The sequence below is a fragment of the Anser brachyrhynchus genome, assembly GCF_964034855.1.
Source record: "Anser brachyrhynchus genome assembly, chromosome: 13".
Taxonomy (NCBI): Eukaryota; Metazoa; Chordata; class Aves; order Anseriformes; family Anatidae; genus Anser; species Anser brachyrhynchus.
The window spans coordinates 12,341,622-12,358,515 of NC_137708.1; the positions used below are offsets into that span (position 1 = coordinate 12,341,622).

The 16,894-nt window shown below is 44.1% G+C and overlaps 2 protein-coding genes across 51 annotated transcripts in view; one reads left to right on the plus strand and one right to left on the minus strand.

The window, feature by feature from the left end:
- The window catches only part of LOC308176931 (uncharacterized protein), a 112,037-nt gene that overhangs the window by 75,510 nt on the left and 19,633 nt on the right, over positions 1-16,894 (minus strand). The gene's annotated exons all lie outside the window — the stretch shown is intronic.
- SLITRK2 (SLIT and NTRK like family member 2) lies at positions 11,587-16,490 on the plus strand (the record flags this gene model as incomplete). 4 transcript variants are annotated; one of them, XM_080553377.1, is made up of 2 exons in its annotated part: positions 11,587-12,068; positions 13,094-16,490. In XM_080553377.1, the coding sequence occupies 2 exons, from the start codon at positions 11,587-11,589 to the stop codon at positions 15,639-15,641; spliced, it is 3,030 nt and encodes a 1,009-aa protein (XP_080409503.1). In that variant the 3' UTR covers positions 15,642-16,490. The 4 variants fall into 4 exon arrangements, with proteins under 4 accessions (XP_080409503.1, XP_080409506.1, XP_080409504.1 ...); XM_080553380.1 differs by having other exon boundaries at positions 11,980-12,068; positions 13,025-16,490; XM_080553378.1 differs by lacking the exon at positions 11,587-12,068 and adding an exon at positions 12,150-12,589.

Consider the following 16,894-nt stretch of genomic DNA (forward strand, 5'->3'; position numbering starts at 1 on the left):
TCTCTGTTCAGTCCTGCTCTTGCCAGGCATTTTACATTCAGTACAACAGATCTAAAACCTAGAGCTGAGATGAGAAGAAGGAGATCACAGGAATAGAAAAAAAGGATCAGGAAGAAAATCCTGCAGTCCATTCAGAACACCACTCTTTCATGACTGATGTGTGTTGTGTAGCAACAGTAAAGAAGCCACAAAAAACTGCCTTAAACTAACAAGGAGGAAGGAACATCATTAGAATGAGAAGAGCCATATGATTGTTGAAATTACAGTGAACTTGCTCAAGCCACCACATGCCTGGGTTATTGATACGGGTTTAGAGAAGAGAATACGCAGTACTCTTAAAAGGATGTGAGGACAAGGGTTCAAAGGGAACACAACACAGGGAAACCTGGAATGGGGAGGACCAGGAATGCAACTTCTTGCACCCACAAAATCAATTCAACTACAGTTGAATAAAAGAACAAGCTGACGTCTCCCTCCTACATTACATACTCTTCCTTATGTATACTGGCATATGAAGGGTAAGAATGAGAAATAGCTCTATTTTCAACCACACACCAAAAAAAAAAAAAAAAGTCGAGGACATACACAAAAGAAATTGACTGACTCCAGTCAACAGTTTGCTAAATCGACTGCCTCAAACTTAGCATGGTCTCCTGCAAAAGGACTGGCTGTGCTGGCAGCAAGGAAGACTTTGAAAGCCCTGTTTGGGTGTACAGAAGTGATTTTTCCACTGGCACATTTCTACCAGCAGGTCACTTGACTACTGATACTATATGAATACAAGGAGAATATTTTCATGCAGCCAAAGGCAGCTTTCCAAGCACAGTTCAAAAGAAATAGGTTATTTACAGTTCTGAATCTACAGGAGGGTCCACAGCAAGTACATTAGGGGAGTCTGGAAAACTTGGTTGCTAAATCCACCACCTCCACCAAAGACTTTTTCAATGGTCATAACCTGAACTATTTTCAAATAGTTCAAATAGTTTCAAATAGTTCAAATAAATACCTTTCTTTATTTTCCAAATACAATGTAACCAACTGAAAATCAAATTTTCCTTTAGTGCCCATGCAGTGAATAATATTAGTGCTCGGTTAAATATGAATAAAGATTAACTGTATGGCTCATATTAATATATAGGAAGATCTGATGCATAAATGTTAACACAATGTACCAGCACAGCGTTCATTTTAGTTTAAAATCAGAATTAGTAGAATCTGTCTATCAAAATGGTTTTTAATAAACTCAAAAGTACATGGTATTTTTCCTTTAAAGGGAAAAGCATATATGAATACGCCAACAGAGATGAAGGTAATTATAAAGGCTCCTAAAGATAGGAAAAAAAAGACAGGGAAAACAACTTCAGTTAATTCTCCTTTTCAGGATCTAATTAACCTTAAAAACTGTGAGTCTTCAGCCTTTCCCATGCATTTCAATGAAATGGAGAATGTCCCATGCTACAAACTACAGGTCTGATTTAATGGAGTTTTGACTGAGGATAAAGACAGAAGAGTCAGTCTGTGGTACCCTCTCTTCGCACTGAAAAGTGTCCAATTCCAAAGGCAAATGCACTCAACTCAGTCATCCCAATTAAAGTGTCGGCTGCTATTCAGCATAAGCAAAGATAGCACAAAGAATCCAAAAGAATCGGTCATTATGGCATATTTACAAAGGCACCACAGAAATTCACATTCGCTAGAGACAGCCAAGGAAAATACACGTTATTTAAACAAACATATGTGCATAAATATATGTACATATGTACACATATAGAGCTCCCCCACGCCCCATATATCACATAATAAAATTATATAAAAAGGAGAAAATCCCTTTGCTCTCTCTAGGTCATTCTCTCAAATCTTTTGTGTATAAAAAATAAGTGGAACTACTGCTGAAGCTGCAGTATCTGGCTGCTGAAACGGTATCTTTTTGCTGGAAGTAAAAAGCGTTAAAAAAGACAAAATTCAAGGACCCATTTCTTCATGGGTGTCTATAACAACTCATCTAATATGCAGAGCACACAGAAACCCTGATCTTACGCTGATGTCAGCCTGGCATAACCCCGCATGCCTCTAGAGGAATTTCTGTGCTGAGATCAGGACCCAGCCCGATGCCGAGCGGGTCATACCCTGCAGTGGTGCCAGGCACAGATCTCCCACTGACATCTCTGGACGTTGTGCATGAGCGCTAGTGGCAGTCCATTAGATTCAGGTCAAGTCATCTGAAAAGCTCCAGCTTCCCTCCTTCCCAAATGCCTACCAATGACGGTATTTTTATCAGAAAGAATGAGAGGGAGAGTTCCCTGCCAAAGGTTATCTCCAAGTTCATACTGTGTGTCCTTACGCTGCCACAACCAATAAATCGCTAACAGCCATCTGTAGTAACCAGGCTTCCCTGGGACCAATTTTGTGGGGCCGGCACGAATTTGTGCAGGCTGCTGCAAGCAGGGCTAGCACCACAGCTCTTTGTGGCCATGGCCAGCCTCTAAATGTTTTTGAAACAATCCTTTGAAGTTCAGATTTCGAGAACAAAAGCAACACAGACAATTGGAGTATGCTCAGAAAGAATGAAACTCATCCAAAGGAACAGGGCACATTCCCAGAGTCTCCGCACTGGCTTCAAAGGCCCCACAGATGGACAACAAATGCTCTGCCCCTCTCAGCCTCCCTGAGGAGCATCAGAACTGATGCTAGGACCCACTGAAGGAGCCACTTCAGGGATTTCAGACTAAGTGGATGTTTGTGCCCACACAGAATGAGCTTCACCCACTACTGCCCCCATTTTGAGGATCAAAATGACTGGGGGGTCTGCACTGTAATACTGCGGCCTCCCCATAGTGGGTGTGAAAGTCATTTCAGACTCCTCCAATTTGAGAGGAAATTCACTCCAAAAAGGTAACACAAGACATTGCTAAAGTCCTTCTTAAGCCCTTGAAGACCCTCCTCAGTTTCCTGTGCAACAGATGACATGGGTTTGTAATACATGGGAAAAAATGGCACACAGCCCATGTTCTTGTACTTGGCATAGTGGTGCACTTTGTGCCCTTTTTATCCTTTATAAAGCCAGATGACCCAGGCAAGCAGCAGGACGCCACCCCAAAGCACGATTATTTTACAGCTTCAATTTATTTTTGGGGATATCAAAATTTATGACAATTACTAAAGCAAATTGATTAAACCTTAAGCATAAACACACCGTGATAGAGAAGCTGTTTTGCTGGCATGCCAAGGAAGCATCTATTTGCAAAGTACGTGGCAATATCAAAGAGCTCTCTATTGATTAAACTTTGAAAATAAAATTGCACCACTTATCATATGCTGTTTGCAAAAATGCCAATCATTATAATACTCACATAAGCATACTGTGTGTTCCCCCTGAACTCGTTACATTCATTACTAAGACTCTATCCTAGGCTGCCTACATGTGGAAAAAATATCTTTCAGATAACACATTAACATTCATAACCAGCATTTAAAGCAGTGCATGGTGCCATCTCAAAAGATAATGGTGTTGTCAGCACTTCCAGTGTAAGCCTCATTTCAGTGGATGGAGACAGGGAGTGGCAACACTATTTCAGCTATTTTAAATGACACCAACAAAGAAGCCTGACATACAAGTTGTCAATCTAATTGTACATATCTTTCAGAGGTTCTTCCTTCACCTCCACATTAAGTTTTAAAAAATAGTGAAATTCTCAGTCTATTATTGTGAACCACCTGGCAAGTGCTATCATTCTGCTTGCGCATACAGCATCCTTTACAATTATAATTCAAGATGTAAACCTTCATATTACAAAAGCTTTTAAGGTATCAAACAAAAATGACACGACCACTTTCTCACAGGTATACTCACACTCATCAAAAGAAAGAAACAGATAAGCAAAACAATAGGTAACAATACAACAATGTGGGCTTGGTCCATGAATCGTGTTATTAGCTGTTCCTGCAGTACCAAAACACTAATAATACTGAATACAAAAATCGATGACAAAATGGGTAAAAATAACAACAACTAAAAGTTATTTTGGGGGGGAGAAATTTGTAGGTGCAATGCTTTTGAGCCCAATCCTGCTACAGATAATTACAGTGTAAGGTATGATTTGCAAAAGGAGAGGCATTAGCTGTCGATGGTATTGTATTGTCAAAAACAACATTTTTTTTGTATTAGTGTGTGTATATATATAAAGTAAAAAAGCAGTTGTTGTAAGGGAAGAGAGGCTTCAGAAGGCCATGACAGCTGTGGAAGATGAACTATTTCAATGCTTATACTTGAGATGATCAGGCCCATTGACCAGTTCATAGCCAAACGGAGGATGAGGTGGGAACAATCTCATCCCTATATAATTCCAAGTGCATTAGTATCACCAGCTAGAAATACAAAGTCAAACACTTCTATGTGCAAAAGTGACAACAGGATTTCAAGTTAGAAAGCTCAAATGCTAACCAGTGTAGTGACTGCAAAGCAAAAATACTATGGAGCAAATATGTGCATAAACATTGTTACCCACAATTTTCAAGAGTCCTCACCAATTCAATAGTTAATTGCCAAAGACAGCTGAGCTGTCCTTTTCTCTATCAGCTTCCCTTGCTCCTCAGTCATGAAATGGACATTAAAGGCTCCTGCTGTGCAAAGGATTTTATTGCTTTACAGAAAAAAAGACCGCCTATTTAACATATTCAGGTTTCCCCTGGCATTCAGGCTGGAAGTGAGATACCCAAATGTCTTCAGCATTCTGGACCCCAATGACCACAATATAAAGTTGAATATTACCATAATCTCTTCCCCTTCTGTTGTCCCTTCAGTTCTGGTGCCATGTTCGGCACATCTCTAAACTCTGCTTTGAAATGAATTTAACAAGACAGAGCGAGCTCTGAGAATGTCCGGGAAAAAAACTTCAGGCCCAGGTAAGCTCCAATGTTAAAAATCGGGATATCAATTAATTTTAAGCATCATCCAAATTTGGTCACCATCAATAGGGAGGAGACTCTGGATATGGTCATTTATATCTGAGCACCTAAATCTTACCATAAAATGCCATAATAGACACAAGATTTTTTGTGTCTGTATTTGTGTGTGTAAAATTCCCAGAGCAGAAGTCACAGTTGAAATCCAGGCCCCATGAAGACAAAGGGAGATCGGTCAGAATTCTAGGTCAGGAATTTATGCATGCTTGTATTGTGTTTTGTGCAATAACAGTTCTGGGAGCTACTTTAGATGCTAAATTAATTTTAAGGTTTCCTTGGAGTCTGAATTTCTTTATTTGAAGTGTTTCTCCCCAAGATATAAATGCAACCACAACTCTTCTATGTTCCAATTGTCTCTTCAATTTCTGCTCATGACACTTCGAGTTATTATACATCATGCTTCAAAGTCATCATTTGTAACAGACCGTCCTCCACAAAGAGAAATACTATAGGGTAGCTTTCAGATAAATGACTACTGTTCAGAGATAGCAAAGTTTCTGCCTAAAGTGATGTGGGAAAGACTGAAGGAAAACAGGGATTTTTTTTTTTTCTCTAGCAGAATAAAATCCTTATTTTCTCAGAGACTTAAATTTTCCTATCATATGAATGCCAGAACAGAAGCCACCTTTTCCTGAAAGCTACATCACTGTTTTTTTCTTTTGTTCTGACTTATATCCCCCTTTTCAGAGATGAACTACTTGCCTTTTTGGTGTAATTTCTTTTCGTTCGACTCAAGGCAGCTTCTTGGCCTGCACTGTATTTAGTAAGCCTTGTCCCCAGTAGCCATAAGCTAGCTTCACGTGTGACACCAGAAACCACCACCTCAGCCCACAACCTCTTTTGCACCTAGGTAATTTTACACAATGAAGTACTCACGTTGATCCTATGCATAACCAAGACCTTGAACAAGCCCTACAAATAGTGGTAAATGTCTGATCTAAAAACATTTTCCTATCATACAGCTATCCCAATCATTACCATTTGATGTTGCAGGAGACTGCAAACAAGGCAAATGCTTATGAACAGCCAGACATATACACGTACTGTATACATACATAAAGGACAATTACAGTTCTATTAGAAACCAGACGGCAAGCACAAAAGCCAACGAGTGCCCAACTGCCCACAGACATCTCATGGAATGAACTTAAAGGAAAGAACTTTTGGGAACACATGGGAGTCTGAACAGATACTCAGGTTTTTCTGCTCTCTATGGAGCAAATACAGAAATATGTGACCTCTGTGCGTAATGACAATTCAATGACATGCCTCTCATTCTGAACGTGGAATATGAAATGCTCACTGTGAAATGCTCAAAAATAATCCCCAGGCCATGATTATTCATAGAAATTATTTGGTGAGTAATTTCAATTAAATAAATTCAAGGAAACAAGAAAAATAGGCTAAACCAATAGACTGCATTATTTATGATGAATAATTCATCTGGAGGAACTCCCCCTCCCACCTTTGCATAAAGCCAGCTCAAGGCTTAGGGCACTGAAGTCCCACTTAAGCCCTGTTTTGAGGTCTTAATTGGGGACTTTCATGATGAATCACTCTGGGCTGGCCATCTGCCCAGGACTGAATTTCACCCATTGCTCCTGCTCCTCACATATTGTTAGATACACCATTAGCACAGTGGGATTTGGATTCTTTTAACTGTACTTCCATAAAAATCATGATATGGAGAAAGTTCATTATGTTTCTTTCACTGCTAATAAATAAAGGGAAGAAACCTCTCCTATCAACCCATCAGACTTTCAACAGTGAACATTCAGTGTACCCATACATCAACTGCTTTTTGCAAAGGTGAGTCCCATTACTAAGGCATTGCACTCAATAAAACAGGAAGACCTGACAACTTCAGCAAGATTCCCTGAATGACTAAAAACATTTGTGCCCATTTGCACTTTCATGATGGGATATTTCCAGTTAAAAACATTCACAGAATGTAATGTAGATTGTGACTCTGAGGAAATATAAAAAATTGCACTTATAAATCGTAGTGGTAAATATTACTGTAGACATTCACTCGTTTGAAATGAAAGACATATCCACTGTTGTTTTAGGGATGGAAAAAAAACTTTCCTTTTTTTGCTTTTGATGCTCAGCAATGTCAGCACAGAATCTCTCTCTTTGGAAAGATTCATCTCACTGTCCCTATCAGAGAAAAGGATCCACTGACATGATGAATCAAAGCACTTCCAAAAATATTTGACCCACTCAATTAAGTAAGACATATGTATGTGCTTTTAAGTTACACATTTGTTCAAAGATCTGATCCAAAGCCCACTGAAGTTCTTCCCACTGAAGCAGGAGTCCTTCCACTGACACCAAAGGGCTTTGGCTCAGACATACTACTTTGCTGAATAGCAATGAACACATCCATAAATATCAACTGTCTAACAGTACTTTGCTGGGTTCCATGCTAAATGGAGTGTGTGTACAAAGGCAGGGGAGACTGGTTTTTCTATGCAAGAATTAAAAAAAAAATTGAACCAAAGCTAAAACAAAAAGCAGTCTTAATTACCCAGAGGCGAGTGATTCTGTCTGTATCCCCAGTGTGGAGGCTACCTGGGATTCTTTTTGACAGGCATTTTCTATAACACATTTCCTGCTGAAACTGACATTACAGCTCAGAAAATATGCGTCTAATTTTTAAGAAAGTCAGGATTCCACATTAATAACACAAAACATCAGAAACTGATAGTTTTACTGCTGTGTTTTTCACCACCAGTGTAAAATCCTGCTGTGCTGACACAAAACAGATTACCCCAGATATACTGAAACAAATCATGGTGAAGTCTCTTTGAAAAAAAAAATTATCCTAAAATTAGATAACCGTTCTCAACAATGTGTATCCTTGGCTAGGATTTGAGTCCTTGCAGGAAGCAGCAATCGAAGGAAGAATTACTAAGCATGTTGATTTCAAGTCATATTTCATTAAATTATTTTATTTATACAGTAGGTAAGAATGAAGTGTCAGTAAACAATATTCTGAAGCAGCCCATGACCCTCCAGATGCCTGAATGGCTGGGGGAAATGGAGCTAAAAATGCATGTGGAAATGAAGGAACATCATTACAGGTAATAGCAAAGGCCATTACCGACTGCCAGCAAACTGCAGCTCGGTAGATACTGCACATAAAGAAGCCCCTGTCACTCAGGTGCCCCTCTGCCCACAGGCTGGAGCACCCACTAGCTCTCCTTCCTCGGAGGCTTTGCCACAAGCATCCCTCTCCTCTGCCCCTCTGGGAAACACATCGCACCAGTTCACTGTGTCTGTGCTAACTGATGGGCAGGGATGGACGCCAAGGCCGCAGAGGGCAGAGACTGCCAGCTGCTTCCTCCCTGGCCTCTATACTCACCCTCCTCGCCTTGCCCTTCCCTTGCCCAAAGGCAGCCAGTGAAAGCCAGAGTCTCCTTCTTCGCCCTCTCCTTTACAGCACACTTTCCAGTGCTGCTGGATGATCTAAAAGCTTGGATTACAAGTAACAATTATTTTGCATGCTGCTCACTGCTAAATCTGGAAACTGTTTATTTCCTTAATAATCACTTTTAAGTGAGGCACAAAAATATCCCACTTACAGTATAGGAAAGATTCCAGAAATGTAGATACTCATGGAAAATGTCTCCAGCTACAAATAGGCACACATACACGCACAGGCATACAGGGAAACATCCCCTCAGAAAGTAAGCCTACAGGGAACTTGTTGACTAGCAATGAAGACTATGTCAGAACCCTGAGCTGACATGGAGTAGGCATCTTGTGTTATGCAGTTCAGGATCGCAGGATAAGGAACACGAAATCACTAAACACCTAAATCTACAAATTCCACCACGCTAGTCACCATGTTTTGTTCACAAAAATCAATATTGGTATCTATTTATACTACAGGAATAAATCCCTCCTTACCCTCTACCAGCACCCGAGCTATCTTGATAGTTTCTAATGATCAGTACAGCTTAAATCCTGCCCTCCACCCAATTCACAAGGGTTTTTGCTTAGCATGTGTTTCATTCTTTTCCATAAGCCCTTTGATGGATATATTAGTGCCTTCTTCATTTATAAAAAGAGAAATAGAAACAGATAAATTGATAAAGATATGTGAGAAGTGTTTAGCATCCATCTGTAGATAAAATGTGGAGAAAGAAAAAGACCGCCACATTTCCAGGCTTATTCTGCTATTCTGCTCCTTGATATTTACTCTCACAGAAGGACAACAGCATGATGTGTGCTAGGCAGTAAGGGTAATGATCTGTGCCAAATTTTATGCGCTTATGCTTCATGCCGTGGTTTGGCATTTTTTTTCCTGCCAGCAGATAGATGAAGTGGTGGCTTTTAGGACCATGAGGGAGTCAAAAGCTGCCCTGGTCTATATAATAGCACAGGACTAACGCAGACTCTTTGAAGTTGGTTTGGACTGGTGTCAAGCAAGTACTTTGTTTATACCTGCACCGGAGCAGTCTGTGAGTGCCCCCATGGGAAACAGGTAGGGGATAATTAAGAGCTCTTCATCAAGCAGACAAGGATATTACAAGGATAAAAATTTCAAACTGATGGTAGCCAGATGCAGAGTTGTAGAGAAAGCACAATTTTTTACCAGTGGGAGATGAAAGCTAATGGAACAATTTACCAAACATTGTGGTAGATTCTCATCACAGGCAATTGCTAAGATATGCCCGGATATGTTATTGGTTTTCCAGGGCTTTTTGTTTTGTTGTGTGGGTTTTTTTTTTGTTGTTGTTTTGTTTTTTCCTTAGGAGGTATGATCTAATTTAAGGATGAATTAATTCCAATTTAGCTGATGGCCTTCGTTATGCAAGATCCTAAAGTCACAATGGTTTCTTTAAGCCTTATAACCTACAAATCTGTAAGTTTATGTCTGTGAGTTAAAAGTCTTCATAACTTTGCTCCAGAAGGAGCATGACAAAACACAGTGAAGTAACTGGGGAAGAAGAAACCTTCACAATGCTCACAAACCAGGTATAGGACTGTGTTTTCTCAAAGCCTTGCAGACTGCTGTATCAGCCTGCCTCCTGGCCTCCCACTTCTGGAGGCTCCCAGACAGTCACGGCCTGAAAATGCTCCTGCATTCACCACACAAAATAAAGCAGGTGGGGAAGAAAGCTGTTCTTTTATATCCTGTGTTTTTAATTGAAGGGATTATAAAACACTTTGGGCATGCTGAGGAATCATGACTTTGTTCCTAAATAAAAAGCTGTAGCTATTTTTTTTTAAATCCCTGTTTTTCCTCCTACAACAGTGGTTATTATATGCATACATTTGCAGTGTAATGGAATCAGTATCATCTCTGTGTATTATTACTGTTGCAATCCCTTAACATGCTGTTCCTTCCATCCCACATGAATCTGGTAATTACTGCTGAGGCATGCCATGTGTACACCTTCCCTTCCCAGGCAGCATCAGCAGTTACCACAAACACATTTCCCATGTACTAGTAAACACAGGCAAGTGTAACACTGTATGCTGTCCCACGAGCCAGTTCCAGGTCATGGTCCTTGCTCACCAGAAAGCTGCACACCAATGAAACTCACAGACATGTACATTGTCAGATGAGACAAAAATGCAGTGGACTTACTTCTGCCTTCAGCTTTTGCTGTGTGTTGGAGTGAGCCCTGAGAGTGCTGGCAATGCTGTGCGGGGCTGTGCGGTGAGATGAGTTGAAGGCAGGTTACAGGAACACGTGTGTGCCTCTGTGTGCGTGACCACATGGGCAAGCATGTGCATCAATGTGCTCCCTTCTACAAAATAAAACAAAATCAACCTGGGCCTACTTTTGACTTCTCCTTTTAGGCTCATGCCCCTTCCCTGTGTTACAAAGACCTGAACATAAGATTTGGTATGTTCTGTAACTAGTCCAATTTTGCTCTCCTAACACCATATTCTAACGCTTAAAGAGAAATCAAATGTAAAACAAGCAAAAAATCTTGCAGCAAAATAATCTGGCTGCTGATGCATTAGTGTTGTAAAACTCCAGATCTGCTACAGAGATCTCCCCTGATCTTAGCTAATTTTGCTCTGAATTCAGCTGGACAAACAGCATTTGCACGGAGCAGCTCTGATCACATATTAAAATCCCAATCTTGTTGAAATTCACACAGCAGCACCCCAACAGCGTGCTCCAGAGCAGCAATGCTCCTGCGACCTCACCAAATTTTAAGTAGGGAAGTTGCAGCTGCTCCAATCCCGAGCACAAACTCCAGGACTTTCCTGCCCAGCAGCACTGCAAAGGTATCTGTGCTGGCTGCTGCAGGATGCTACCTTTCCTGACACCAAGCCCCCCCCTCAGAACAGACAATACATCTCTGCTGCTCCTGAAGTGTGGGCTCTGATACTTAATGGTCAAAGACTAACACAAAATGACAGCACCAATCTTGCCAAGTCCAGCAGTCTTTTGGCAGCAAACCTCTACATTCTGGAGACTCGCTGCTTCCAGCTCCCTATAAAAATCCTACAATAATGCCCCCTGCCATATTAGCACTTTAAAAATTCACTGTGGATTGTCTATTTTGTATTTTTTCCCCAGTGTGAACCCAAAGTTTTACCTTCTAGATAGAGATCAAGAGCAGCCATCCTTTCCTATCTATTCCTTTCGCCTCTATGCTGAGGGCATGGTGCTTAAGCGAAGTCACAATAACCCATATCCAACATCTTGTTCTTTCAACGTGCAGCCAAATTCTATACCATAACATCTCAATTTGGCCGCGGGATGGGTCTAGGCACTGTGACGGGTCACGCTGGATGTGGTCTCAGCTGCTCAGCACCCAGCTGAGCTTTCCAGAGCGCACAGGGCTGCGGGCACCCGCTGGCCGAAAGGTGTTGAACTTCCCTGGACGCTGGGAAACGTCACGGCCCCGGACAGGGCTCGGCGAGGCAATTTGGGGATGCCAGGAGCGGGGGAGAAGCGCTGATGCCGGAGCCGGCTTTTGCAGCACCCCTGCTCCGAGAGCCAGATTGTGTGCGGCGTGTGCGTGTGCGGTGTGCGCCAGCTGGCCGGCCGGCTCGTGCCAACGCGGCTCCTTGCCTCACTCTTCTGAAAGCACGGATTTCAGGACCCGGAGCCCCAAATCCTCCGGACCCAGGTACCTCCGCTCGTCGCCTCCTTCCTCTCCCCGGCTGCCAGTCCCCGCGCTGTCCTGCCGCTGCTGTCAGAGCGCTCCGGCGCGGCTGGGCTGGGGATGGGGGTGCCGGGGGCGGGGGGCCGGGGGTGGTGTTGGGGGGGGGGGGGCTGGGAGAAACGTGTCCCCCCCGCCCCCGGCGTGACGTCAGCGCGACTCCGTGCGGGGCAGCCGGCAAAAGCCCCGCGCCGCGCCGCGCCCCGCGCACACCGCCCCGCTCCCGCAGCGCCGCCGCTGCTCCGAGCCCCCTGCCCTGCCCGGCCCGGCCCGGCTCGGCTCGGCTCGGCTCCACGCCGAGCCACGGCACGGCACCGCCTCGCCGGGCTCCTCCCGAGGCGTGAGGCGGGCGATGCCTCTCGCCGCCGGGCGCCTGGCTCCCGGGGCGCGGCGGCGCTCGGCGGCTGCCCCTGCTGCAGCCCCTCCTGCCCCTGCTGCTCCTGCAGCCCCTACATCCCCTGCAGCCCCCTCGGGCGCCCCGAGAGCAGGTAGGTGGGAGCGGGGGGATGCTGCGGGGTGCGGGGAGCCGCGGGGGCTTCGGCTCGGAGGAGCCCTTCTGCCGGCACGGGGGTACGGATGGGTTTTTTCTGCCTCCCCCGGCTGAAAATAGCGGTAGCGGAACGGAGCTGGGCAGCGGGGGCTGCCCCGGGCCGCTCTGCTGGCGGCAGCCCCCGGGGAGGTGGTGGCGGAGGGGCCGGGGGGGGCAGCGGCGGGATGCCGGTGCCCGGGGCTCCCCGAGGGGCTGCCCCCAGCACAGCACGGCTGGCACTTCCTCGGGGGGAGGATTTCGGAGTTTGCCAAGTCGCTGCCTTGTCCCCCCTCCGCCCCCAGCCTGGCGACCTGCTCTGCCCGCCGCTTGCGGTCTCTGCTCCTGGCCGTTTTCATTGGGGGTTTCTTCTTTCTCTCCTCACCTGCCTCAAAAGGTTTGACTGTAGGTACTGAAGCGGGGATCGACGGCGCATAAAGATGCTGAAGGGTGTTTGGTTGCTCAGTTTGTTAACAGTGGCTGGGATCTCGCAGACAGAGAGTCGCAAACCTGCCAAAGACATTTGCAGCAAGAGCCGCTGCCCTTGCGAGGAGAAGGAGAACGTGCTAAATATTAATTGTGAAAACAAAGGATTTACAACTGTCAGCCTCCTGCTGCCGCCACCATCCAAGATCTACCAGCTCTTCCTCAACGGGAACGCGCTGACCCGCCTGTTCCCCAATGAGTTTGTCAACTACTCCAACGCCGTGACCCTGCATTTGGGCAACAACGACATGCAGGAGATCCGCACGGGGGCCTTCAGCGGGCTCCGCACCCTCAAGAGGCTGCACCTCAATAACAACAAGCTGGAAGTGCTGAAGGAGGACACATTCCTGGGCTTGGAGAGCCTGGAGTACCTGCAAGCCGACTACAACTACATCAGTGCCATCGAAGCGGGGGCCTTCAGCAAGCTGAACAAGCTCAAAGTGTTGATTCTCAATGACAACCTCCTGCTGTCCTTGCCCAGCAATGTCTTCCGCTTTGTGCTCCTCACCCACCTGGACCTGCGGGGCAACCGGCTGAAGATGATGCCTTTTGCTGGTGTGCTGGAGCACATTGGAGGCATCATGGAGATCCAACTCGAAGAAAACCCTTGGAACTGCACCTGCGACTTGCTGCCACTCAAGGCCTGGCTAGACACCATCACCGTCTTCGTGGGTGAGATAGTCTGCGAAACACCTTTCAGGCTGCATGGGAAAGATGTGACCCAGCTCACCAGGCAAGATCTCTGCCCTAGGAAAAGCTCCAGTGATTCAAACCAGAAGGAAAAACACCCTGTCCTCTCAGACCCACATATCTCAAGGTTACTGCCCACAGCTAACTCTGCCATCAATCCCACCAGAGCCCCAAAAGCCAGCCGCCCCCCAAAAACCAGGAACCGCCCCACACCCCGTGTCACTGTGTCAAAAGACAGACAAATATTTGGACCTATCATGGTCTACCAGACAAAGTCTCCTGTGCCCATCACCTGCCCAGCTGGCTGCATCTGTACTTCACAGAGCTCAGACAATGGACTAAATGTGAACTGCCAAGAGAAAAAGATAAGTAACATCTCTGATCTCCACCCTAAGCCAACCAGTCCAAAGAAACTTTACCTTACCAGTAACTATCTACAAGTCATTTACAGAACCGATCTTGTAGAGTACAGCTCTCTGGATTTGTTACATCTAGGAAATAACAGAATTGCAGTGATACAAGAAGGTGCCTTTACAAACCTCACAAGTTTACGTAGACTTTATCTTAATGGCAACTACCTTGAGATTCTGTACCCTTCTATGTTTGAAGGGCTGCAGAGCCTGCAGTATCTCTACCTAGAGTACAATGTCATTAAGGAGATCCTGCCACGTACCTTTGATGCTCTGAGTAATCTTCATCTGTTATTCCTCAACAACAACCTGCTCAGATCCTTGCCCGACAACGTCTTTGGCGGCACTTCCCTCACCAGACTCAACCTCAGAAACAACCATTTCTCGCACCTGCCGGTGAGAGGAGTCCTAGATCAGCTCTCGGCTCTAATTCAGATCGACCTCCAGGAGAACCCGTGGGACTGCACGTGTGACATTCTGGGGCTGAGGAACTGGATAGAGCAAGTCACTGACCAGAACAACCACCAGTCAAATGCCCCTGTTGTTATCAACGAAGTCATCTGCGAGTCTCCCACCAAGCACTCTGGAGAGCATCTGAAATTCCTGAGCAAAGAAGCCATCTGTCCAGAGAACCCCAACTTGTCAGACTCTTCTCTCCTGTCCATGAATCAGAACACAGATACCCCCCAGCTCCTCGGTGTCTCACCCAGCTCCTATCCGGAAATACACACTGAAGTTCCACTGTCTGTCTTAATTTTAGGCTTGTTGGTTGTGTTTATTTTGTCAGTCTGTTTTGGGGCAGGCCTGTTTGTCTTTGTCCTTAAGCGCCGGAAGGGGGTGCAAAGCATGCCCAGTAGCGCCAACAACTTAGATATAAGTTCATTTCAGCTCCAGTACGGGTCCTACAACTCTGAGACCCATGACAAAACTGAAGGACATGTTTATAACTACATTCCCCCTCCCGTTGGACAGATGTGCCAAAACCCGATCTACATGCAAAAAGAAGGGGATCCAGTTGCCTATTACAGGAATCTCCATGAGTTTAGCTATAGCAACCTTGACCACAAAAAGGAAGATCCCACCAGTCTTGCATTTACAATCAGTGCAGCTGAGTTACTGGAAAAGCAGTCCTCACCTCGGGAACCAGAGCTGCTGTATCAAAATATTGCAGAAAGGGTCAAGGAACTCCCCACCGGAGGATTAGTTCATTATAACTTTTGCACCTTACCCAAAAGGCAGTTTGCCCCTTCGTATGAATCCAGACGCCAAAACCAGGACAGGATAAATAAAACTGTTTTATATGGAACTCCCAGGAAATATTTTGCAGAACAATCTAAACCCGAGCATCCTTTACTCCAAGGAAAGCTACAAACAGAACCAGACTACCTCGAAGTTCTGGAAAAACAAACTGCAATCAGTCAGCTGTAAGGGGGGAGGTGGGAGGCAAAGGAAAATTTTTAAATGAGCTCAGCATCAAATTTGATTGATTCTGAGCTCAGTGCTTTTGTCATCTGTCGCATTCCCAACGTTTTCACTTTTTAAATTAGAGAGGGAGTAAGAGAGAGAAATGGAACCCTTACAGCATAGCAGGGATATGGTGTTGCTTTTGCAATGCTCCCTTTAAGTTATTTCTATATCTCTCTCCTTTTGACCCTTCTGTAGGAACTGCCACCGCAAATGTATGTTTCTGTAATAAATCTTGCGTAATTCTTTTTCATTTGGAAGGAAATGAGGAAGGGGGTCTTTGGGTTTTTCTGTTGTTTTTTTCTTTTCATTTCAAAGTGGAAACTTAATGTATTCTGTAGAAGATCTCCAAAGATCTTTTTTTTTTCCTGGACTATGACTTTCTTTTGTAAATAATAATATACAGTACTGCTGTTTCAATTACCAAGTATAGCCACTGGGCGTCACTTTTTTGTGTTAAAGTGCCTTTGCACTTTAAGTACATTATTACTTAATTGTTGCTCTTAGCTTTGATAAATTGAACCTATTTTAATGTGTTGTATTTTTGAAATTAAAAAAAATGTAAAATAGACCTATATGTCAGCTGCATTAAATCAGAAGGTTTGATTTATAGGAAAGCTGCCCATCTTTAAATGAATCTAGTTCTAGGACCTTACAAACTGAACTGTAATTTATTGGGGTATATTTTTTTTCCCTCTGGGTTTGTTCAGAGTGATTCACTGAAATCAACTGAGAGGATTTAGCAATGGACTAGAGGTTATCAAATGCCTCAGCTGGGAGTAACAGCTCATTAATAAAACACGTTTAACACAATATCATAGTGAACTGAACAATTAATGTCCTTCTTAATTCATTGCATTGCAGTTCTAACATGGTTCAGTGGTTTAGGATTATTTTCGTACTTAGGAGAATATTACTCACAGTATTTTATCCATTAAATTGGGTATTTTTGTACATTTTATGACAGCATTTATAACTTTTTTGGACTGAAATTAACATTTCATTTTCCTGCTAGATACAGCAACTTTTTTTGTAAGCAGGGACACCAGCAGGGGTCATCCCACACCTCATTACTTTTGTTAACATACAGGCAAATGAACCAACGCCAAAAGTAAAATTTGAACCAAGGTCTTTTCAAGTCCTCCAAATGAAGGTAGCAGAGATCGCTTTGTGCATCATACTAACTTTCAGTAGCCTGAACTATGTCAAGTTCTCTG